Source organism: Capsicum annuum, chromosome 5 (genome assembly GCF_002878395.1).
Source record: "Capsicum annuum cultivar UCD-10X-F1 chromosome 5, UCD10Xv1.1, whole genome shotgun sequence".
NCBI lineage: Eukaryota > Viridiplantae > Streptophyta > Magnoliopsida > Solanales > Solanaceae > Capsicum > Capsicum annuum.
In genome coordinates, this window is record NC_061115.1 from 84,606,191 (window position 1) to 84,633,522 (window position 27,332).

The 27,332-nt window shown below is 38.5% G+C and overlaps 1 protein-coding gene across 2 annotated transcripts; it reads right to left on the reverse strand.

The window, feature by feature from the left end:
• Window positions 1-1,027: 1,027 nt before the first annotated feature.
• LOC107852084 (uncharacterized membrane protein YuiD) lies at window positions 1,028-26,901 on the reverse strand. 2 transcript variants are annotated; one of them, XM_016697134.2, is made up of 5 exons: window positions 26,478-26,885; window positions 25,201-25,357; window positions 5,081-5,131; window positions 4,758-4,850; window positions 1,028-1,658 (listed from the first exon to the last, which is right to left on the reverse strand). In XM_016697134.2, the coding sequence occupies exons 1-5, from the start codon at window positions 26,624-26,626 to the stop codon at window positions 1,638-1,640; spliced, it is 471 nt and encodes a 156-aa protein (XP_016552620.1). In that variant the 5' UTR covers window positions 26,627-26,885; the 3' UTR covers window positions 1,028-1,637. The 2 variants fall into 2 exon arrangements, with proteins under 2 accessions (XP_016552620.1, XP_016552619.1); XM_016697133.2 differs by lacking the exon at window positions 1,028-1,658 and adding an exon at window positions 3,729-4,101 and having other exon boundaries at window positions 26,478-26,901.
• Window positions 26,902-27,332: the final 431 nt, after the last annotated feature.

The window sequence follows — 27,332 nt, forward strand, 5'->3', positions numbered from 1 at the left end:
AAGAAAAAAGCTTGAAAGAAATTGGACGGTGAAATAAATAAGACTCAAGAACTAATCAATCAACAATGTAGATGAATTACTTAGTTTTTGAGTAGTTTAAGAATCAACAGATGAGTTTAGGAATCAACAAAATGAAACTAAGGAATCAAACCTTGAGCAAAATGGATTCGGAAAGCTTTAAATGTGTTTGGAAGCTTGATTTGCCTATGAGAAGTGTTGATCTGCGTTAGGGACCTGCTTCAGTAGGTGGGGCGTATCCCCAACACACCTTGGACGCAGCTGGATGTCCCTCTAGTCTGACATGTGTTTGGGCTGTTGCAGTAGCTCCAACGTAGGTCAAGGGCAGATGGGGCGCAGATCAGCCGCCCAGCCCTCTTGGAATGGCATTTTCGCCCCTCTATTGGTCCCCATTTGTCATCTTTTCTTGGAATATCCTTGGAATCTTTGTAGATGCTTTTGTACTGTTAACACCTTTTTCTTCATTATTTTTGCATCAAACGAGCAATTTGCTGAAAAATTCAACTTAAAGATAGCAAGTTTCTCCAAGAACACCAATTTTTCCTAACTTCTTCTCCGGAGCTCGAAATGAGTTGAAACCTTCTAAACTCATTCCAAGAATCATTTAGCTCAAATTCTTCACCAAAATCTTTAGAATTTCAATCCACTTCAAATTTCATCAACCCAAGCTTCCAACGATAGTAGAAGGCTCAATTTCACTCCGATTTATCTCAAATTTAATTTATAGACTCGTGTAGTGTTAGAGAACACAAATCTAACACTAGAAACGCAAGAAAATCACAAAATTAAAAACTCAAAATTTGAACTAACAACAAAAATGTGAATAGTGACTTTTTTTGATATTTTTTATTTTTGACAATATTTTTTGTTGATTTTCAAGATAACAAACTCAACATTGACTTTGTAGGAACGAAATCAAGTTCGGGTCTGATATCAAAAGATATGATTCTCGCCACGAAGACTCGAATCTAAATGTGGAAAAGTAAAGTAGAGGGATAGAATATAAAAGACAGAAAGTTAGACACAAATATGATAACAAAAGGGCGATCAAAGGGTGTATCAAACCTAAAAACCTCTCTTAAAGATTACTAAATAGCATCTAACTCTTACCTGACCGCAAAGGTGATTGAATCTCCCTTACAACCAATGTTTCTAATCAAAGATCAACATTTGCTTTTCCAAGCTCTCAAAACACTCCTAATGGAGGTTTATGAATTCATCATTATCAATCAACAAAAACTAACTAAAATAAGCCTAGCTACCAAGTATTTATGGTTTGGCTAAATATTACATAATTAGGGCCCAAAAGTGACTCAAATGTAAGAAAAGACCCACTAGGGGCTGTTTTTTACCTGCTCTTGAAATGTTAGAGAGGATAAAAAATGGATCCAAAGCGCTCTGGGCGCATGACCCTTCTAATGGGCTTTCGAGCTCCGTTTTGCACTCCTTCGACCTCGTCAAAGTCCTTTGACCCTCCTTAATGGAAATTTTCATCCGTGTGGTTTCTTTTAATAGCACTAAAGAGTCATCAAGCATCTCGAGCATCATACGTATCTCATTCAAAGATCTAGAGGCAATTTGGCTTGTATCAAACAACACCACTAACACCACCAACAAAACTAAAAATGCCAAGAACATACCTAGAACACAAACAACACCAACAAAAGAAACAAACAAACAACATCTGTTAGAAGAAATCAAACCAGTAAACCAACAGTTATATAGTTGTTTCCAATAGATGCTTAATATGTTCCAACAGATTCTTATTCTTTGCAACATATTACACATCTGTTTGGCAACAGCATATATCAACAAGAACGCCAACAACAACAGCACCAAGCTATATCACCACTTGAACAACACCAATGTTTTTGTTTTTGCCAATACACTAACACCACCACAACAACAATATCAATAAAACTAAGAAAATCAATAACACTAACAATACCAAAAACACCAACAACAACATCAACAACACTAATATACACCAACAAATACCAAGTGAAGTGATTCAATACAACAACACAAACAATAAGATAAAATTGTCACAATAAATATCTCTGAAAAAAATCAAAGTTTTGAGTTTAACTATTTTTATAGCAATGTTCGAGAACAAGAATAATAACAACAAAAAAAAAATCATATTTCACTCAAAAAAGATACCACATTTAAATCAACCACCATATTAAGAGAATAAATATCACAAATTAAGATTTTCTCGGATTTTTTCTTTTTTGAGAATACAAAAATATCAAAATTGTTAATCAATACTTGAAGAGAAGACGACTAAAGTTCTTTTTCTTCATTAACTAAAAAGCCCTAATTTCTAGAAAACCAACAAATATGGAAGTCTTACCTGCAAACAGAGAGAGTGACGGCTACAAGGGAAGCAGAAAGGATGAAGAAGTCAAATGTGAATTCTCAAATAACTAATAGTGGTCGAAAATACCAATTTAGATCTGTTATCTTTGTTTGAGGCAATCTGTTAGGGAGAGCTGAGTTGTTGAGAAGAGGAAAAGAGTTTTTTTTAAACTGATGTCTGATGAAAAATGATTGATTGGTTTCTTTATTTTTAGTACACATTAAATTAGAGTTGTGGGTTGATTTGTTCTTTTAAAAAATATATCAAATTTTAAAAATGTTAATTTAGTCCCACTTCACTTAATCAATTTTTTAAAGGACTTTTGACCCTTGCCCTTGGTTTAAAGGGTGTGGATCGGTCGGTTCGTTTCGATTTTATATATTATAGGTTCAGTTTATTGATTTTCAATTTTTAAATATACTAAACCAATAACCAAACCAATAAGATTTTTTTTATCGATTTTTGGTTTATCGATTTCTAGTCCTTAACGGTTCGATTTTCGATTTAACCGATAAAAAAATACTCATAAAATAGAAATAGTAGTAACTAACATGAAAAAAAATTAAATCTTAGTTGCAACAAAAAATCCTACATGATGTGTTTTAATTTACAAGAATCGTCAAGTCTTGATTAAATGTTGTTAGGAGAAATTAAGAGTTTGTATTATTGAAGTAATAAGTTTGTTAGTTTGTAGAAATATATATATATATATAAAAAAAACAATAAGAAAAAATCGACCCAATAACCCAATAACATTTTTATCGATTCGGTTTATCGGTCGGTTCAATTTTTGCACACCCCTACCTTGATCAATGTCACCAAAATTTAAAAAGAGACTTAAAAGACTCCTTTCCTTCAATTTTCTCTACTTACTACGTAGTAATTATCCCAATTTCAATTAATAGGTGACTTTCCAAACAAACCCTAAAAAATCAGAAAATGGAAACAAATTTCAAGATCATTATGAACTTATCTAAGATCTACCTCAGAAGTCAGGGTCGAGGATCTAAACCAGGTTATACGGGTTCGATTCAACGCATTATCTTCGACTCTAAATACAAATAAAATAGATATGCATAACAAAACTACTCATTCTGAAGACTCTAGAGTAGTCCTGATTGCTCGGTTTTCTTTTAAAACAAAAATGGCACTGGCATAATCCAATTTGCACCATGAATGGTCAGAAAATATGAACAGTACACATCTGCTTATCTAATATTTAGGAACTGGAAGAAAGATGTTTACCAAATTAATTGGACGAGATGTGAGAGAACTAGGGTACGAGGTACTTGAGTTATTCAGGTAAATATAGGGGAACATAAGCAGAGACAGAAAACACACTAACTACTTTCCAGAAAAGTGTGCGGCTTAAGTTAACAGGTAGCGGTTCTTCGTAGCAAAAATTCAATTATCAATATTTATTTACATCGTGTAAAGCGTATAAGCTCCTAAATGAATATTAGTAATTCTTCTAAACCTATTAGGAAGCAATGAGGTATCTGAAATACTAAAATGTGCATCACTGCAGTCAATATGATGCAACGCAATTAAGACGTGAATTGAGGTATCTGCAGCTTTAGGCCTTATATCTCAAATGTCAAGGATTTCAAGGACCAACATAGTAAGGGACAGTTTCTTAAATGTCATGCTTGATGTCCTCAGCCTGTGATAAAATGAACAGCCGTTGCAGTAGTCAATCCCAATAATCCACCTGCTACAACCTGCAGCGGAAAGCCGGACACTTAAGGCTGTGTAGAATTCACTCTTTGAAGTTGTTACAGTTTATCATGGGATATGTCGGAAACCTTAAGCATAGGTGTCCACTAATATAACAACATTGTGAAGTTCACTCTTGGCATTGCATCTTATCCGGGATAGGTAACATTAGGTTGTTGACTAAGAATCTTTTCCATGAGCATTATTCCACTAGACAATTTTTAAGGTTATTTCATACTTTTTTTTAGTGTACGAAGAGCAAGGTCAAAAGTAAATAATGATCTACTGTTGGAAAGATAATGGGAGTTGGTTACTATCCATAGTCAATTTCCTGTGAAGGATCCCCAGCTGAGAAGATTTTTCACCAGGACTCACACGTACGTCATTATCATTCATGTGCCTCCCTGCCCCTCCACCCCTCAGGAAAAAAATGATCAAATAATAAAATTAATTATATTTTGAAGGTGAAATTGAAATTCCTATAGACAAGGAAAATGAAGAGAATACAGAGAGACATACGGCAAAGAAACAAGATTGAAAGAAATTTGTGAACATGGCAAAATGGGGCGGAGGAGGGAGTTAAATTTCAGAAAGCTTTTACAGTGGATTAAGGATTACAACCAATTTACAAGTATTTTTAAGTAAAGTTGAATAAAGAAACCTGAGGAGGAGTGTGACCAAGGAGTTCTCGTAATGGTCTGCTATCTGCAAGAGGATGTTCAGAAGGAAGTTCACATAAAATTTGATTCAGGACCTGAAAAGAGAAAGAACAGAGAGTTATAGCTGAATGTTGGTGGTATATTTTTACTGAAATTTCTGTGCTACCGATTAAAGTGCAATTCTAAAAGTACTGGAAGGATAGAAAATCTCTGCTCGAAAATTCCTGTAGACAAATGTAAGAAATGCAGCAGGCATGTAAGTTGATAGACATGCTTGCATATCAAAGAAGATATCCAAATAGCAAAATCACCACGAGAATCACACCTCTGCTTGACGTCCAGCATGTAATCTTACACCCGTGGCATCATACATGACCTGCCACAATAATTTATGACATTAGAGATTTCTTGGTTACCAGAAAGTACAACAGACGACCAAATGCTCAGTTTCTTCATTAGGAATAGTATTAGATAATAACGAAAGGGGGCATCTTTGGCCAAAAGCAAGGACATACCAGCTCCTAGACTTACCCTCGGACAATACATAAGAAGGATCTTTTCTTACTGTCAGGAACCAATTGGATCTAATGTTAATAAACATTCTAGTGGTTACCCTTGCTATAAAACAATCAAAGTATTATATTTATCCCAACCTTCCCAATAAATTAGGATGCGCAGGAAAATAAGTGAAGGCTACTTTCGGAAAAATATTAGATGGGTGGTTTTCATATGACATCTCGACAACTCCAAGTGTAACAAGGGCCTCACAAACAAAAAATAAATTTAAAAAATAAAAAGGACCACACGGGAACAAGAAGGACCCGTCCACTTACAAGCAGTCAAGCCTTGAATTATTCTAATTTCAGGATCAATTTAATGAAGGTGGTAAATATGATGGTATAACTAACAACCCCTCTTTTCAATTATTTCCATCATGTTCCTTGATTTGAGAGTTTCCATAGGTCTGTATTTGTGACATGTTAGATGGTTCGAGTAGGGACTCGGGTGAGTTTTGGAAAAGAAATCTCTTTTCAGAATGTTCAGTGCATTACAATTGCAGATGTAGCCATCATAACTGTGAGCTCGTAATTGCAAAAGTGGATAGAAGTGGTGATACCACAATTGCGAGCCTCTGGCTTCTTTTGCTATGCAGCCTCTGGCTTCTTTTGCTATGCTGTAATTGGGGGCTAGCCACCACAATTGTGATGAAACCTGAAATATTAAAGCGCTGTTTTTCGGGATTTTTGACATTCCAACACAATTTTGGGCGACCTAACCTATGGGTTGAAGGGGGATTTGACTTGAACTCAACTTATAGCTTTGAGTAATGATTCTACACGTTTTTCTGCTAGATTAGGGTATCTAAATCATCAAATTGGATGTAGAAATTGGGGATTTTGGGTCTAAGCCCTAGAAACACCAAATTGGAGATTTGAACATTGATTTGACATCGGATTAGAAATCTAATCATAGATTTGAACTCGTAGGGTTATGGGTAACCTGAGAACATAATTTGTAATGGTGTTAGACCATGGAACTCGGGGTTCAATTTTTTAGTTGATTTTGACTTCAACCTAGTCTAGACTATGAAATTGACATCAATGTATTCGTCTAGCCTAGTTGAGTATTCTTTCTAATAGATCGAGCCGGTGTGGTTGATTTGGAGTGTGTTTGAGAAAGATAAAGTTACTTTGGACAGGGGTAAGTTAAGACTTTAACCTCAACGTTATTTTTTCCAAAATTGATGTTGTGTTGCTATATATATATGGGCGGGGGATATCATATATATGAGGTGATTAATATATATGCGGACACCGGGGTTATAATTGTTCGGGTATAGGGTGCTGTCAACATGCTTTATATGTTCTTTCCAGCGTCATTGACTACTTTAAGCATCCATTCATGCTAGTATAATGTTATAGGCATCATATCTATGCTAGTTTTACATTATGAGATGCATGTATGTCGGAGTACATGTGTAGTTAAAGTCATGTCCTGTTCATACACTTTATATGTTCTTTCCAGTGTCCTTTTTGTATTGCGATTATACTAATTGTGTACGTGTTGTACTCATACTACACTTGTTGCACTTTGTGTTTGCGCACCAGTAGAGCCGAGGAGTGAGCCGGAAGATTGAAGATTGTCATGGTGAGCTGCTTGATCCTATCTGCAGCACCTTGGAATCTGAACACGGGCATTTTCTTTTTCACGACACCACTGCTTGGCAGTCGTACAACACTGCACAACTTCAGCCACACACACACTACACAGTCTAAGCAGAATAGACTAAGGCTGCAGAAACGTAAAAACACTCAACAATATTACAGGAAACAAGTTCCCAACCTTTTATTCTCTCAGAATCAAAAAGGACGACGTCACACGAATTGTACAAAGGCAATACAACACTCCCCTGCCTTGTACAATTTCCAGCAACCACAATAAATAGACCACACACGGGCAGTTACAGCAGTTACAACAATGACACCTGGCAGCATGTCATTGGACATGGCCTGCATGCCTATCACATGACTCAACAACCTGATCTAAGCATTCAAATACATTCTGAAAATCACACATGTTTACAACATTCAAAATTCAACTAGCAACTGCCCCATGTGACAAGTACATGAGCAGCCTTGCCCCTTTAGCCAATTTTGCTATGTTCTTAGCCAATTTCCAGCTTTCCAACACTTAGAACATTTCGTCTTTGCCTTGTCATGTCTCTCAGCCACACCTTTGCCTTGCCAGCATCATGCCTTGCCTGTGTCATGTCACTGCCTGCGCCTGCACCTGCGCCATGCTGCTGTCTCGGCCATGCCATTGCCTATGCCGTGACACTGTCTTGACCATGCTAATGCCTTTGTCTGTGCCAGGCGATGGCCATCGCCTGTGCCATACCAGTGTCGATGTCATGCCAGTGTCGTGCCGTGCCATGCCTATGTCACTGCTTGCACGCATGCCCACATAGGTGTCATGCGTTTGTCGTTGCCTCATGCGCCCAAGGCTGCACTCCAGCACCTTGGTCATCATCAGTTGACTTCTATCTCATAGCCACCACAGCATCAAATTGCTTGCCTTAGCACATGTCAAGGCCAATGTCCACCTTGACATGGCTTGTCAGCCATTATGTATTAGACTGGGGGTCTAACAATGCACCCCCAGCAGATGAACTCGACGCCCTCGTCGACGTTGTTTTGAGATAGTCCTCAATCTGCTTGTCGAACTGCCACAAGTTCTGAGCCTTCTCCCAGACTGCATCCTCTTCACTCCTGCCTTCCCATTGTACCAGAAATTCTGTCTTGGTATTCTTTTTTATGTTCCCCACAATCCGATAATCGAGTATCTTCACCATCTTGGCCTTATACTGCTTCGAAATTAAAGGAGGAGCCCTCTTGGACTTGTTTCTGCCCGGGTCTTCAACATCTTCATTATACCTTTTCAGAAAACTGACATGAAAAGCAGGGTGAATCTTCAACCATTCTGGCAAGTTCAACTTGTAAGCGACTTCCCCAATCTTCTCAACGACTTCGAACGGGCCATCATACCTTGGGATCAGTCCCCTATGCCTTTTCATGCTCACAATCTGTTTCCAAAATTGTGGAGTGAGCTTCAAAAGAACTTTGTTTCCCACACTGAACTCCACCGCACGCCTATGCTGGTCAGCATATTTCTTCATGCGCTTCTGGGCCTTTCTCAAGCTATCTGGTGCCTCAACAAGCATGTCATGCTTGTCTTTTGCATATCTGTAAGCAGCAGGGCAAATGCCATGACTCTTCAGCGTCACCACCTCCAATAGTGCCATAGGCTGCATGCCTAAGACAAGTTCAAACGGGCTCTTTTCTGTTGCCGACGACCTGTGTAGATTGTAGCAAAACTGCATTGTATCCAATAAGTCTGCCCAATTCCGTTGGCTTGCCGTCACATAATGCCTCAAGTATTCTTCTAGCAAGTGATTGATCCTCTCAATTTGGCCATCAGTTTGAGGATGATTTGCTGCCCCGTCATGCTGAACAATGTGTGCCAAAACTGACCAGTGAATCGCGCATCTCTATCACTAGCGATATCACTTAGCAAACCGAAGTGCTACACCACGTTTTTATCGAATAATCCAGCAGTAACTTCCGACGAGCAAGTAGTTGGGGAAGCAACAAAAATAGCATACCACCACTATTATGGATGCATTGCCATCCACCTTAAGAAACCCAGAAATGAAGTCCATAGAGATAGATAACCATGGCCTTTCAAGAATAGGCAGAGGCTGCAACAAACCCACCTCCTTCATACGTTCAGTCTTGTCTCTTTGACACACTTGACATGTCTTCACGTATGCTTCAATGTCATCTGCCATCTTCGGACAGAAATATACACGGGACAGCAAGGCTAACATCCGTTTACCACCCGGATGACTAGCCCAAGGAGTGTCATGCACCTCTTTCATTATGTCTTTACGAAGTCCACTACCTTGAGGTATCACGATTCCCCCCTCCCCCCTAAAGTAAAGGAGATCGTCCTCGATCCAATACCTTCGAATGGTCCCATCTTGCACTTAACATAGAGTGGGTCATTGCAGCACAGAACTTAATTTTGTCCAGAAAATCAATTTCAAGTCTAGAAATAGAGTAAACTGCAGCAAATACCTCTTTCCGACTTAGTGCATCAGCAACCTGGTTGTGCTTTCCTGATTTATGTTCCCACATGAAGTCATACTCAGCCACGAACTCTTGCCAACGTGCCTTCTTTGGACTCAGCTTCTTATGCGTCTCAAAGAATGTGTTTGCAACATTGTCAATCCGCACAGTAAACCGAGTGTCCAACAAGTACACCTTCCAAGTCTGCAAGCAATGCACTACTGCTACCATCTCATTTTCATGGGTCGAGTATCGTTGCTCAGCATCACTCAATTTTCGACTTTCAAAGGCCACAAGATGACCTTCTTGCACCAACACGCCCCCAACAGCTTTGTTTGACGCGTCAGTATGTACTTCAAAAGGTAACTCAAAATCTGGCAGCTTCAATATGGGTTCTGAAGCAATAGCTTCCTTCAACGTCTGAAATGCTGCATCAAACTTTTCAGACCATACCCACTTGACATCTTTCTTTAGTAAATCTGTCAAAGCCGTCGCTTTCTTAGAGTAACCTGCAATGAACTTGTGATAGTAGTTAGCCAAACCCAAGAATGATCTCAATTCTTTGACCCCATGGCGTTTGTCATTCAACAATTGCTTGCACCTTCTTTGGATCCATCCTCACTTGGTTTTGACTAACCAAATGCCCAAGGAACTTCACTTCTTAGCAAACTCGCACTTTTCTATCTTTACATAAAGTTTGTACTCCCTCAAACGGGACAATACTAACTTTAAATGTTCCAAGTGTTCATCAAAAGAGCAACTATAAATGACTGCCATCTAGATATACCACCACAGAATTGTCTAGGTAATCAAATAACACATCATTCATCAAGTTACAGAAAGTTGTCGGGGCATTTGTCAACCCAAACGGCATAACAAGAAACTCATATGAACCATAGTCACACACGTGGTTTTTGGTTCATCTCCTTCTGCTATCCGAACCTGCCAATAACCTGATCGCAGAACAAGCTTAGTAAAACAGCATGCCTTGCTTAGCCTATCCATGAGATCTTGCACCAGCGGGACAGGATACTTGTTCTTCACAGTCACTTTATTCAATGCCCTGTAGTCCACACACATCCTCAATGAACCATCCTATTTCTTTTGGAACAAAACAGGAGCACCTTAAGGAGTCTTGGAAGGTAAAATCAAACCCGCATCCAACAGTTCATTCAATTGTTTCCAAAGTTCAACCAACTCTTTAGGAGCCATTCTATAAAGAGCTTGTGCAGGGGCAAGGGGCAAGAGAACCTGGCAGCAACTCTATCCTGTGATCAATGTCCCTCTTTGGCAGCAACTCTCATGGCTTGCCTTAGCACATGTCACCACAACATCACATTGCTTGCCTTAACTCTATCCTGTCACCACAGCATCACATTGCTTGCCTTAGCACATGTCAAGGCCAATGTGCACCTTGACATGGATTGTCAGCCATCATGTCTTAGACTGGGGGTCTAACAGAACCCTGTCCTACTCTCCATATTATTCTTTTATTCCAGACAATATTTGCTATGTTGATACAACAAATAGTGGCTAGTAGTGCAAAATGGCTAGAAAGGAAATGGCACAATAGTCGAGTTTTCCCTTGCTTATTTCAATATTGCATTCCTTTATTTGTAGTTCTGATTTCCAGCAATGTAACACATGACTAGGGTAGTATAAGAAACATTATTTTTTTATTTTTTGGACCGGTAATGTTATATAAGAGGCATTACATCCATTGTAAACCTTATGATTTGAATGGAAATTGAAACCTTCTGTTCTCTTCTCTAAATCACTTCTTCTCTAGTTCTCTTCACTAATCTTCTTTTAGAGTTTGATACCAATAATTGGGTATCAATTGGTATCAAGCATCGACTTAGGAATAGATCTCCATGATGAAAATCAAGGTTGTGAGTGTTGGTGGGTCAAATCAAGCTTCTGAGCTCACCGAGTTATTGGAGGATTTAGTTGTTTAACAGGCAGAGCTCCTGAAAAGCCGGGAGTCACCCGAGCAGCGTGATACCAGTCTAAGCTGCTCGGATTCGGGTGCCTGTGTCCAATACGGGTGCAGATATAGAGGTCAGATTCTTCACGATCTAAATTTAAAGATTCGGGGAAAAGAATCCAGGTATGGACACAGGTGCAGGATTCGGCTAAAAGTAATTCAAATATCAAAAAATAGAGTTATAAAACCGAAATTATGAGATAATATGTGGAAAAGTTTAGGAGAAAATATTGATCAAGAGACAGAGAAAATTTATATGCACAAGGTATTCCATTTTCTTCAATTTCACCTTAGTTTTTGCTTTGATTGCCGAAATCATTGAATTTGTCTGGAATTTCTTCATCGATTATGGTCGAAGTACTCACAATCGATTGACAAGATCGGGTGCGCCCACACCCACAGCCACAGCCATGTTGTGTCGACATGTTTGCGGCACCGAAAGTGACGATTCCAAGCAAAGTTGATGCCAATTATCGGACAATGATGGTTGAACTCAGGGGTACAACATATGGCCTTAACTAGAAAAATCAGACGCAAACATCACCCAACATTGACACAGGAATGATGTACCTCAGCAATCAGGATCGAGAACACAAGGTACTAAGGGTCCTAATCCTTACATAGCTACTTATACTTAGAATGTTTGGATTGGATTTCCCTAGATTTGATGGAAATGAACTGATCACCTAGCTATATAAAATTGAGCAATTCATCTTCTATGATGAGGTGAGGTGCCTATACACAGAGGACTAAGATAGTGGCCTTTCATTTTGATGGTGATGCCATTGCTTGGCATCAGACTTATATGTATGCAAAATAGAGGACCTATACCTCTCCTAGTTGGAATGAGTACTTGATAGCCCTCTCCAAGAGATTTGGAGAGCTGTTTGCTGATCCTATGATTGAGCTGAAGCAATTGAAAGAAGCAGCAACTGTCGAGGATTTCCAGACAACCTTGGATAAGTTGTTCTGACAAGTGTCCTTCGCCCCATCCCAATCTGTTAGCTGCTTTCTGGGAGGACTAAAACCTGATATATCCTACCCCAGGCCTATAGACTTGCTAGACTGAGAGAAGCAGCTTTAGCTGCTGAGCATATCTTCAAGACAATTTTCTCCAGGATCCACTCAGATTGATCCAAAATGACTTAAAACCTCTTTATAATCCTAATTCCTCACAACCCAAATCTATATTACTTGGCCCTACTTCTTTTCTATCCACCAAATCTAGAAGAACCAATCCTTCAGCAGAGATGCTGAAGGCCTACGCTACTTTTGTAAGGAGAATTGCACCCTTTGCCACAAGTATAACTTCCCATAACAGCTGTTTATATTGGAGCGAAAAGTATTGGAAGTCAGTACTGATGCCTCAGAAGAAGAGACTCTTCCACTTAAGGAAGTAACCCCCATTAAAGGGAGTACACCAGTGATCTCATTTTACGACTTGATTGGGATAAGAGGTGTTCAAACCATTAGGGTTACAGAGTATACTGCTCAATAACCCTTACATATTCTAATTGATAGTGGTAGCACACATAACTTCATTGACTTTGACATAACACAGAAGTTAGGGTGTCCCATCACTCCTTTACTTAACCAGACTGTTCGCTTTGGTAATCACACAAAAGCCATTGCTTCTGGGGTGGTAAGGGAATCCAATGGATGTTGCAAGGAACTTCCTATGAATCAAACATGATTCTTTTCCCAATAGAGAAGTATGATCTATTTTTGGGTGCTACGTGGATGATCATTCTTAGTCCTGTTACTATGGATATTACCAATCTATCTCATTTACCTGTCATAAACTACAACAGAGGTCTGAAGGGAGACCTTAAAAGGACAGCCCGGTGCACTAAAGCTACCGCTATGCACGGTGTTCGGGGAAGGAACCCACCACAAGGGTGTATCGTAGCAGCCTTACCTTGCATTTCTGCTAGAGGCTGTTTCCAAGGCTTGAACCCATGACCTCCTGGTCTGAAGGGAGACCTTACTGATTGTAAATTGACAGGAGCTAAATCTCTTTAACTGGCTCAAATTCATGCTTCACATCTACTCCTTCAAACCCCCTACCACTCATCTATATGCCTTACAACTAAGTCCTAACCTTGGAAACCCACAAATACTCATCCCTATCCTAACTAAATGCCAACACCTTTTTTCTGAGACCATCACATTACCCCCTACCGGAAACACCTCTGATCACAAAATTCCCTTACAACCCAATGCCAAACTTGTTAATATTCCCCTAAGACATTCAGCCATGAAGAAATACGTGATTGAAAGTCTTCTCAAAGATATGCTACATCAAGAAGTGATCCAGCATAGCCATATGCCTCCCCTATAGTCCTTGTGGGAAAAAGGATGACACTTGGAGACTGTGTGTGGATTATAGGGAACTTAACCAGGTCATCATTAAGGATAAGCTTCCAATTCCAATTATTGATGACTTGTTGGATGAACTAGGCAGAGAAGGGGTGTTATCCAAAATTGACTTGAGGGTCGGGTACCATCATATAAGGATGGCACTAGATGACATTCCAAAAACTGTTTAAAACACACCTTGGCCATTGTAAATACTTCGTGATGCCTTTTGGCCTCACCAATGCCCCACCTACATTCCCAAGCCTCATGAACCACTTATTCCAAGAATTCCTCCTGAAATTGGTCTTAAGTCTTTTTTTGATGACATTCTTGTTTATAGTTGTAACATGCAGAAGCACCAATAACATTTGCAACTAATCCTTTACATTATGGTTCAAAATCACCTTTTTTTCCAAGCTATCCAAGTGTGTTTTTGGAGTTCCACAGATGGAGTACCTGGGTCATTTTATTTCCACAGAGGAAGTGGCCACAGATCCTAGAAAATTTCAAGTTGTGCAGGAGTGGCCCATTCCATCCACTCTCAAATAGTTGGGAGGCTTCTTTGGCTTTGCTGGTTACCAAAGGAAGTTCATTCATCAAGGGTTACAAAACAATCAGTAAACATTCTGATGCAAACCGAGCTTCATTAATATCTTGGAATAAAGAGTTGAGCTCAAGAACGTATGAAAGTAGAAGGACAAGGCTCCACGTGGAAGACTACTAGGAGAAGGGAGAAAGAGGCTATAAACACAAAGTAGTTATTCTTGAAATGCAAGTCTCTTGCTTAGGATGGCCCATATTTCATTAAGGGTATTGTTAAAATAATTAGCTTAGGCTATAAATAGTGGAGAATAGCTCTTCTAGGCTTAAACTATTTTAAATATTGATTTGATGAGTAAAACTCTTGTGAGAGTTAGGGTTATAGCCTTGATTGCTATTGAATGTCGATGAGATTGCTTGCATGAGGAAATCATTCCTTTTGAGGATTGTCTCTACAGTATAGGTGCTTATTTGGATTAATCAATTGAGGTCCTACATATTAATATAATCATTGGTTGCGTTTGATTTCCTTACTTGTGTCTTGCTTTCATAGGCTTAGGTGGTAATTTAGATATTCATTGGAAGTCTTTACCTTAATCCAGTATTGGTTGCCTTTGATTCCAATTTTTGTATCTACCTTTCTATCCTTTTATCTTTAATTTTTGTTCTTAGTGTTAGGGTTTCAATTTTGGTGTATTCCATATTGTGGACCGAGTCTAAAGGAGCTATTCTCCACCATTTATAGCCTAAGCTAATTATAACAAAAATACCCTTAATGAAATAAAGGTTTTCCTAGGCAAGAGGCTTGCATTTCAAAAATAACTACTTTGTGTTTATATCCTCTTTCTCCCTTCTCCTAGTAGTCTTCCACATGGAGCTTTCTACTTCCACTTTAGTATGTTCTTGAGCTTCCAAGATATTGATGAAGCTCGGTTTGCATCATTCTCGACTGAGCTATTAGTGCCTGAGGGGTGTCAATGCAAATCATCTAAGGTATGTTTGTGGAGGCCTGAATTTGAATACCCTGTAAAGATGGGAATTCTTGCCAAAAGGCACTAATAAAAATGGGGTCTCTATCACTAGTTATGGTAGTTGGTTGGACATGGAGTTTAAACAAATGATCCAGTAACAAAGGTGTCAAAGTCTGTGCAGAATAAGGGTGGGATAAAGCCAAAAAATGGTCATATTTGGTGAACCTGTCAATAATCACCCATATCATTGATTTGCAATTGGATTTTGGTAACCCCTCAATAAAATCCATGTTGATTTCAGAGAAACTAAGAATAGGGAGAGGCTAGGGGAATCAGCTGCATCTTATTTGTTTCTCCTGGGCATGTGTCACAATTGTGAATATAAGCAGCAATGTCTTCTTTGATTTCCTTCCAGTAGAAACAAGTGAGTAACTTCCTAGTGGTGGCATCAATACCAGAGTGCCCCAAGTAGGGGTATTATGCGATAAAGAGATAAGTTTGCATCACAACTTAGTATTGTTTCCAACCACCAATTTGTCTTTCTTGGTTGGTCATTCAACCAAATATACAACTTATGAGGCTCCACAGATTAAAGTCCAAATGGGCTCAATCTCCTTATGAAGTTCAGACTACACAAAAGAGACCATGAGGGAAAATAATTCAACTCCTGGCATCCTGGAAAAGACATATGCAGCTATGTTTTCCTTCCTTTCTTATAGTGTATCTCAAAGTTCAAAGGTAAGAGCTTTGCAAACTATCTGATTTGGGAATTGGTATGGAGCTTCTGGTCCAAGAAAAATTCCAGTGCTTTCTGGTCTGCCCTGCCTATGAAGTGTTGTCCCAGTAAGTAATGGGCCATTTGGTGACTGCAAACATCAAGGCTAATAACTCTCTTTCATAGATAGATAAAGCATAGTTGCTAGGGGCCAAACCCTTGTTGATGTAAGTTATTGTGTGTCCCTTTTGCACGAGAAGAACACAAATGTCAATTCCACTTGCATCTACTTCTGTTACAAACATGAAAGAGTAATCTGGAAGAGCCAAAGCAGGTGTTGATGCGAGAGCATGTTTGAGACATCAGGAATCCACTTCAGTATGTTCTTGAGCTTCCAAGACATTGATGAAGCTCGGTTTGTATCATTCTCGACTGAGCTATTAAAGAAGGGCAATTTCTGATGTCGATACAGCCTTTCATTATCTCAAACATGCTCTCACATCAACACCTGCTTTGGCTCTTTCAGGTTACTCTTTCATGTTTTAAATAGAGGTAGATGCAAGTGAATTGGCATTTGTGTTCGTCTCATGCAAAAGGGACACAATAACTTACATCAGCAAAGGTTTGGCCCCTAGAAACTATGTTTTATCTATGATAGAGATTATTAGCCCTGATGTTTGCAGTCACCAAATGGCTCATTACTTACTGGGACAACACTTCATAGGACCAGAAAGCACTAGAATTTTTCTTATACCAGAAGCTCCACACCAATTCCCAAATCAGATGGTTTGCAAAGCTCTTACCTTTTGACTTTGAGATACACTATAAGAAAGGAAGGAAAGCATAGTTGCATATGTCTTTTCAAGGTTGCCAGAAGCTGAATTATTTTCCCTCATGGTCTCTTTTGTGCAGTCTAAACTTCAGAAGGAGAGTGATGCCACTTGGACTTCAATTCTGTGGAGCCTCATAAGTTGTATATGTGAGAAATAATAGAGAAAAATATTATTGAACTGTTGTAACTACATTATTACATTGAGGCCCTATTTACAGACAATACATTCCAATCCTTTTCCTAATACGACACTACATTACAATCCTTTTCCAAGTAGGATTTTATATGCTATTCCTATTCCTATTCCTATTCCTACTCATATTCTAACACTCCCCCTCAAGCTGGTGCATAGAAGACATATGTACCAAGCTAAGCTTGTCATGGATGTAACTAATATGAGAATCGGTGAGGGACTTGGTGAAGATATCTGCAAGAAAACTGATAAGGACTGCTTTGAACGTCTAGGAGACCTCAATTGAAACGGAACAAACTGAAAAAGTGATTCGGAAAGTAGTAAATATTGTCGTAAAGTCGATGTGTTGCTAGATAATTGCCGAAAACTGGTATAAAATATACGGGTCATCTCGAAATCAAGAGACGAGTAGATCTTGAACATGAAAGTCACCGGAAACTTAGCCGAAACATGCTCACACGCCGGATTATTAGATTTGATTGCTGAAAAGTAACTACAATTTGAGGAAAAAAAGGTATATGGGTAGGGTCGGAATGATGACACGACCCTACTGAAAAAGAGAAATATGTATAGGGTTGGAATGACGGCACGACCCTATTGAGAAACAGAAATTATAGAGTAGGGTCGGAATGACGGCACGACCCTACTGAAAAAGATATGAGGAGTCATCGGAAAAATGTACGGAACTATGTAAATTAAATCTGAGTCACCAGAAAGATGCATGATTCTATGTAACTCAAATATGAGACAGTAGTCCGGAAAAATGCACGGTGCTATGCAAATCAGATATGAAAAAATAAGTCACTGAAAAGAAGTACGGTGCTAAGAAAAATAGATATGAAAAAGTAGTCACCGGACAGATGTATGATGCTACGCAAATAAATGAGAAAATAGTCACTAGAAAGATACACAATGAACCAGTAACCCAACTTTTGCTAATATAATCATTGGCCAGATGGGCGGCATATATGGATTATAGCCGCCCGCCGGCAGCGGAAACTCTTTGGTTCTTTACCAAGATCGTGGAAGCTCTGATAACATGTGAAAAATATTATTGAATTGTTGTAACTACATTATTACATTGAAGCCTTATTTATAGACAATACATTCCAATCCTTTTCCTAATAGGACACTACATTACAATCCTTTTTCAAGTAGGATTTTATATGCTATTCCTATTCCTACTCATATTCTAACAGTATATTTGGTTGAATGACCAAGGCAGGCAAATTGGTGGTTGGAAATAATACTAAGTTGAGATGCAAACTTATCTCTTTATGGCATAATAATCCTACTGGGAGCACTCTGATATTGATGCCAACACTAGGAAGTTGCTCACATATTTCTGCTGGAAGGAAATCAGAGAAGACATTGTTGCTTATATCCACAATTATGACACCTGCCCAGGAGGAACAAATAAGATGCAGCTGATTCCCTAAGCCTGCTCTAGCCTCTCCCTATACCAAGTTTCCCTAGGACTGAAATCAACATGGATTTTATTAAGAGGTTACCAAAATCTAATTGCAAATCAATGATATGGGTGATTATTGACAGGTTCACCAAATATGACCACTTTTTGGCTTATCCTACCCTTATTCTACACAAACTTTGGCACTTTTGTTACTAGATCATTTGTTTAAACTCCATGGCCAACCAACTACCATAACTAGTGATAAAGACCCCATTTTTACTAGTGCCTTTTGGCAAGAATTCCCATATCTTTACAGGGTGTTCAAACACAGGCCTCCACTGCTTATTATCCTTAAAGACCGTCTTAAAACATACCTTAGAGGATTTGCACTGACACCCTTCATGACTGGTCTAACTTCCTTCTATTAGCTAAGTGGCGGTAAAATTTTACCTTTCACACTGCCACCAAAACCTCTACTTTTGAACTTGTCTATGGCTATGTCCCTCTTATTCACTTACCCTCTCTTCCTGGTATTTATGATCCTGATGTTATTGAGGATCTTCTTCTTACTAGAGAACTCAAATTATAACTGCCCAGGTTCCATTTAATCAAAACTTAGCAAAGGCTGCAATCTTTGGCCAACTCTCACGGGTTTGACAAATAATTTGCATTGGAGATTCGGTGTGTATCAAACTCCAACCATACAGACATATTTCCTTTTCTACTTCACCTTTCCATGAGCTCAGGAAAATACTTTGGTCCTTATCCTATAAAAGATTGGTGTTGTAGCCTATAAACTCAACCCCCCCTTCCCAAGGTCAGACTCCATCCCACCTTTCATGTTTCCCAACTCAAAGCCTGCCATTTTATTCCACTGAAATCTTCCATCCCCCTCTAACTTATTTAGATAGTCCCTTCTGGCCCTCACCTAAGTCCATTTTACCAAGAAGGGCGATCAAAACAGGTACCAAAGGTATTGCCCACTGCCTCATCTAGTAATCTATCTTACCTCCAGACTAAGCTACTGAAGCACTTCGTGCGTTCGCAGTGTCTGACTAAGCACGATGAAGGTCTACGAGTCTATTCTAATATTTTACGTTGTCCATCTATGCGATGGCGGGAAAGGAAGTTCATGTGCGCAACGTCAGCAAACTCGAATTGCTGCCCAGCAACCTCAGGAGCTCGCTGAGCATGGGCCAACGCGAGGCTCCTACTCGCTCTAAGTCTCGTGCCGCGAGGCAGGGGAAAATCAAGCCTTGGCTAAATAATTCACCCTTAGACTATTTTCATTTATTCTATCATTATTTTCACAATTTAACCCCCACCCCCAAATAGAAAACCTATCCACTCTTCACATTAGCTACCAAGATAAACATCTCCATACTAAATCCTACCAATTGATTGATAAATTTGCAATCTTTGCATCGTCTAGATTCCGAATGTTGCAGATTGTTGGAGTGGGCCGATAGGAGCAGTGAGACAGGTTCCAAGGCTTGGGTTAGACTTGAGGTAAGGACCTTGTCTTTGATCCTTCTCAAATTCATGAGTATGTATGTTAATTTCTCAATTATAACTCATGGGACGGTGTTCAAAAGCCGTGAATCGAGACGGGAAAAGGTTGGATTAATAGTGGAGAGCACATACATCGAGATTCGGAGGGCGTCGTGGAGTACACCATTGAATTCTAGCCTCGGGAGATTGTCGCTCCTTGAGAGCTCATCGTTATCTTTGAATTAATTGAAGTTGTGTGTGATTACTTTGAAACATCTAAATGCAGATTATCAATTAATAATATCCGAAAGTATAGTATGTTCACCACTTGACAAATGTCTTTTTTAAGTTGAAGTTCTCTATAATGTATACTCTTAAAGCTTAGCCATAAGAAATGTCTGAAATAAAGAAGAGATTATTGTGTTACTCTATAATGTCATGAGATCACTGTGTTATTCCTATCCTATGCTTATAATCATTTAGAATTGCATACTTACTTGTACTGTTCCATTAATTGTGATCCTCCTATAAATGAATGACGTCCTGATTCATTCCATTGATGCAATATTCAAAGAACTATCCATAAGGTCACTCGGGAGCTACCGATTTATGTCCTCCTGATCACGTAAAGCATCACCTGTTATGGTACATATGCATATGATACTATATATAAAATATACTTGCCACCGAGCTATAATCGGTTGGGAAGGCCCTATATGGCCTATATATACGAGATGAGTACCACCTAGCAATAACCGGTTAAGTATGGCCCTATGTGGCAGATATACATGAGTTATGAGAACCACCAAGCTATAATGGTTCGGTATGACCCTATGCGGCAGATGTACATGAGTTATACACCACCTAGCTATAATCGGTTAGGTATGGCCTTATATGGCGTGGCTATACTCCCTATGTATATGAGACTTATCAAGGCTCTTCGATTCCCACATTGTACGCTCGACGTGGCATTCAGGTTTCATGGTTGATTCTCGCACTTATTTACTATTGTTGTATTTCATATTTTATTCATGCCTTACATACCAGGATATTTCTTTTTACTGATGTCCCTATTGCCGGAGGCGTTGCATTCATATTTCAGGTCCACACAGAGATCCCCAATAGAAGGTTTCCGAGTTCAGCAAATCATTTGATTAGCTCTACTTCTTCCAAAGCTATTGAGTCAGAGACCTAGGCCCTATCCCGACCATATGTTAGACGTTACATTCTTAAAGGCTTGTAGACTAGGGTTATATGTTTAGTATGTACAGTATGGCCTTGCCGCCTTGATGTCATCAAATTGTGGCAGCAACATTATGTGTGTATATAGGTTTTTGGGATTCTCACTCGTATAGATTATTTTGACCATCCGGTCTTTCTACTATTATGTTGTAGCCTTGCCAGTCATGTTCACCTTATCCCGATTTTCAACTCATTATATGTCGTGGCCTCATCGACCCAAGAGTTCTATAGGTTCAAATGATACGGTTATGTGCTACATTCGGTCAAGTGAGACACCAAATGCCGGTCACGCTCCCTAGGTTTGGGTTATGACAGTTACACCTAGCTAAAAGACTATTGCTTCCCTTAGAGTCGGATTTCCATCTTACACCCCTGAGCACATGGGTGTTTTTTCGCACTGGGTATTGATACAACTAATAGCGGCTAGCAGTGCAAATGTCTAGAAAGGAAAGGAGGCAATTCTGGAGGGAAAGTTAGTTAGGTAGGTAGTCAAGTTTCCCCTATGCATATTTCAATAGTGCATTTCCTTAATTTGTAATTCGAATTTCGAGCAATGTAACAAGCATGACTAGGGTAGTATAAGAGGCAAGGAGGCCTCATATCCATTGTAATCCTTATTATTTGAATGATAATTGTAAACCTTCTTTTCTCTAAATCCCTTCTTCTTCTCTTATTCTCTTCACTATTCTTCTTCTTGAGTTTGATACCAATAATTGGGTACCATACGCTGAGTCAGATGTATTATTCTATTACCTTAGAGACTCATACTTGTATCACCAAATTCTGGGGATTGTAACGATTCTCCACGTTGTAAAACATCAAAAATAAATGATCCTGAGTTCTTGTATTTGTTAATGTTTCTTCCAACCGTTTTATCTATTTCATTTTAACTCTCCGCCTCTCTCCCTTCACTTCCTCCCCGCCCCCACCCTACACCGCCGCTCTTTGCACAATTTTTTAATAGATGCACCTATCAGTAAAAGTTGATGATTTTGACAGAGATGTACAACAACAACAAAACCAGTGTATTCCCACAGCGTAGGGTCTGGGAAGGGTAAGATGTACGCAATCCATACCACTACCTCCGAAGAAGTAGAGAGGTTGTTTCCGATAGACCCCCGGCTCAAGATAAGGATAATAAACAAGGGGATGGATGACATAACCGAAATAAAGAATAGAAAATAATAGAATAAAATCACATGAATATGAAATACGGGAAATAAGAGCAACACGGAATAAGAAAAATAGGAACTAAGCAATAGAAAATAGGACACCCACCTAGTAGGGACATACACTCACATCCCAAAGACACCTATGTACACTGACCTATGATTACTAAATCCGGCTACATAAGAATTCTCCTAATTGCTAGCTACAACCCACACACTAACACTAGCCTTCTACCCTAATCCTTGACCTCCACGCCTTCCTATCTAGGGTCATTTCCCCAGTAAGCTGAAGCTGCTCCATGTCATGTCTAATTACCTCCCTCCAGTATTTCTTCGGCCTACCCCTTCTCCTCTTGAAGCCATCCAACACTAGCCTCTCACACCTCTGAACCGGGGCATCTTCGCCCCTCCTCATCACATGCCCAAACCATCTCAGCCTTCCTTCCCGCATCTTTTCCTCAACCGAAGCCACTCCCACCTTATCCCGGATAATCTCATTCCTAACTCTGTCCCCTTTAGTAAGCCCACAAGCTTACTGTTAATATATGTTAAAAGCTATAAGTGTGTAAAACTATCAATATCTTTCACAACTTTACGTGCAAAATGCAATTAATGCATGTCTTTTGCTAATGTATGTATGTAGCAATTTGTTTAATGAAAAAACAAATTATAAGCTTGTGTTTGGACATGCAATATGAAGTTATGATTTCAAATCAGTGTTTGAACATCTGATTTGGGATCATGATTTGAAACTATGATTTCAAATCCCACATTCTACAAAAAAAAAAATGATTTTGGGTTTCCAAATCACGACTTCAAATTTTTTTAAATGTAAAATTGATTCATAAGACTATATTTCGTAAGAAGAAAAAGACCAATCATTTTAAATATTTTAAAAAAAAGACTCATACTCGGCATGAAAAGATAGTTCGTACTATGTGAAATAATTATATTAAAAAATAATTAGTTACTATTGTTGTTGGTTAGTGGATCTTTATAAAATCATGTGTATTTGAAAATTTTAATCACAAACATTTATTTATAAAGGAACATGGAGATTTGCGATTTATCAATGTGGCACGTTAGGATATTCCGATATCCAATTTATGAACTATGGTTTGCTCATTTGGTAAGATTGTATAGAAATTGGGGTAATTTTAATAGTTTTCACAACTTTTGAGATTTTGATGTTTATGAGAAAAAATCCAACTTAAGAAATCCAAATTGCATGTCCAAACAAAACTTCAACTTCATATCAATCTGATTTCACATTATGATGTCATATCACATGTCCAAACGAGACCTAAATATGAGAGCTGGAATTATAACTATTGCGGTTAAGAGATAATAAAGTAAAAAGCATGCAAGCATGTCAAACAGTTATCAGTGTTTTTGGGTTCATGCAAAGATGCAATTTTAAAATTTTAAATTAGATCTAGATATTAGTTTCTTTATACTAATTTCTAATGTCCTACTCCTTATGATCAATATTTTTATCCATAAACATTTTCCAAACAATTAATCTATTGTTTTGACCATTAGATTTATTTTGGTGCCTCCCTTTTCATACTAGAGCTCTTGGGCCACATAAATTAATCATTTCTTTTTTAATGTTTGATTGCCAAACATTTTCTAGGACGCACACCTTAGTTCTTCACACCTTGCTGCGGGGCTTAGGCTTCATTCTTGGTACTTCTAGTGAGAGTAGCTACCCTTATTGAAGCTTGAGCTAAACCTGTTCCCCTTTCTTCCCTTGTTTCCTTGTAGAAAGAGCACGAGAGATTCAAATCTATTTATAACCTAGGCCTTCTAGTGCCATTTCAACCTTTCTTTATTGCATAAGAAAGAGTAGGATTCAACAGTTAATCTTTAAAAAGTGTTTGATAGTAGTAAGGTTATATAAAATTATTGTGACTAACACAGGAAATAACCGGCCTGGTCCGGTATGGAATGAACTTATAATCATGGAATCGACTCGATCATCAGATTATAAGTTCATAACCCTAGCCCATTCCTATTTTGGGAGGAACAGATCTACTAATTCTTTGATTCCAGTTAGTAAGAGGGATCTTGAACTAAGAAATAGACCCTAGAAGCTAAAAAAGGCTATCCCGAGCAATTGCAATAATCGGGTTCATTGATATTCCTGGTATAGTAGATGCTATCACACATACAATCATACTCAATTCGATGGAATTGTTTGATCTTAAAGGGGATCTTCTATATTTTCGCACGTGAGGGGTTATTTCTTGGTTTCGTAATCCCATATACAGGTTCAAAATTTTAACCAGACCGCACCTTAATCCTATATAACTAGTTTCAAGAAAGATCCCTCTATTGTATCCACTGTACATGTCACTAGCAACCTAAGGCTATATGTTGTGCACAAATAACCAAACCAACAAATGAGTGAGAACTCTTAAAGGCACTAGTACGTAAAACTTGAGTTTTCTGACCTAAGTAACAAATAAGTAACTACTACATAAACTTGAGTTTTCTTAGAAGAAGCATGGACAAAATCATATGGGTACAAAAGTTTAACATTCAGATTCTAGTGATGAAGCATGTATAGTCTATATCTGTTAATTTTTGACAACTATGGTCGCCGAGTCAGCTTACGCGCACCAAGACTAATTCCATTAGATACCTGCCCCTCCACCGGCAACAAGTACCAAGTACCTTGTCCACTAAGGCTAGAACAGATGGGAGGGAATTGAACTTGAGACCTTATAGTGCTCAACCCACTTCATTGACCATTAGGCGACACCCGTGGGTGCAAGTTGAGAACTGTATCTTTCTACATCTTTCTACAGTGCAATAAGTTTATCCCTCGAGGTGATCGAAATTCAATGTGATAGATAAAACTGAAAGAGAGAGAGAGAGAGAGACAGAGACAAAGAGATGGTACCACACACGCTAAAACTAATGCACAAGCAAAGAGCGCTCCCCCAAAGCCCTCCTGCAAACCAACAGCCACAGCTAGAGCAGTTACGGTTGCTGAATGGGATGATGGCATTCCACCAGATCCAACAAGTTGCTTAAGATCCCATCGTCTTTCCTTGTACCTATAAGTAATCCTTTTTCACGACCACACTCCAAATGCCTCATCTCTGACTAAATCATATAATCCATTTGTAATATAAGCAGAAAATAGTAAGCAGAAATGTGGATATACCTTTGAAATGCCAATAATAAGGAAATATACCCAAGTGACAGTTAACTTTCTATAAGCAGAATCCATCTATTGTACCAGATACACACGGACAGAGAATTAGAGTATTTGAGTTTGTATATTGCTTTTAAACAAAACTAACTCTTCTGTCTAGGAAAATCATATTTCATCAAATGAACCCAGAAAATAACGTGACAGAGGCGGAAAAGACAGAAAATAGATAATTATAGAGCAGATACAGATCCAACCAGAAAAAAGTTATGTTCTTAGACACTTAACCAAGCTCTTGATGAATGGCATCAATCTTCATTTCATTATACTCCCCTTTGCGTCCTTGAGCATTTGGTGCCCCATCTTATCACCACTGTCAAGTCCCTAACAATCTTCTTTAGTGCGACTGCCTATTCCTACGATGGGGGTATCTATTTTGAGACAATGTTGCCGAAGTAGGTGCAATCTATTATTTATATACATTCTTAATTTTTGTCAAATATATATACGAGGTCCTTATTAGTTGACATGTTTTCTTTAGTGTCATATTTTCTTTTTCATATAACTGCTTTAATTTGCTGCACTTGAGCCGAGGGTCATTCGGTTAAAACCTCGCTCCCTCCATAAAGTAGGGTCATTGGTTTTGTGAATGCGTGCAGGGATGACCCAACCATATTCACTGCATTGATATTTTATTGTAGATATTTGATGTTGGAGCAGACTTTTTAACTTGCCTATCTGGAAGACTGATGGAATCATTTTGACAGCTTCATTTGGTAAGGTCTATGTACTCTCTATCATCCCCATACCCCATTTGTGTGATTATGTTGTTGTTGTATATATACAATGTCCAAACTGAAAGCAGATAGCGTTGCAGCAGCTGTTAATGTCAAGATCCTCATCTGAATGCCAGATAAGGTCCTAAAGCATTTAATGTCCAAGATTAAAGACAAAATAATATGAAACATCTTTCCAGAAAAAATCTATTATTGAATCTAAATCACAAAATAAAGGGAGAATACCATGAAGTGAAGAGCTTGGTGGATTGGGCGAGAGCAAAGCCAATGAGAGCAGACATAAGGGGATAATTAGTGAAAATTGAAGATGACCCGAAAGACCCCGTTGTCGTTGTTGCAGAGGTTGCCATGGTTGTATCCGTCATCTTATCCATTTTTCCTCTATCTAAATGATTTCTTGAGCTTCAAATAAATTCCCTTCCCTTGGAGATTCAGATTTCAAAGTGGATATGGGTACACAGAGGAAGTGGACAAACAACAACGAGGGATCCTCTGAAGTCGGGTCTTGTGAATTCTTCTCCTTTCTTTGCGTGTGAGAATTGAAATTTGAAGAGTCTCTTTTGGGGTTGCAAAAAATGGAGCAGCCAGCCACATGGTTTCATCACCATACTCATTAAGACTTGGAATATTCGTTTGCACCCCCACATTCAATAGGAAAGATTAGAAAAAGCGACAAACTTAATAATATAACTATGATGAATAACAATATTTTTATAAAATTATATTTTATAGTAAAAGTAATATTTTTTTATGAGACTACTCAATATATGTGTGTTTTACTGATATTAAGGAGTAATTTTTCTTATTTTTACTCTAAGCACTTATTCTCTTTTCTATTTTATTGTATCTTTTTATTTATTTATTTTTAAATAGCGCTTATTCTTCATATTTTCATTTCAATTTTTTTTTTCCTCATGTTTTTTTTTACCTTAATAGATAAAAATCTTGCTCCACAAAATAAGGTAATTACTAATTTTACAATTATTCTATGTTGTCTTTTTCCCAAATTTTATATATTTTATATTTTTTTGTTCATCATTGTTCTTGCGGTTTTTTCTTTTACTTTTGTGATTTTTTTTT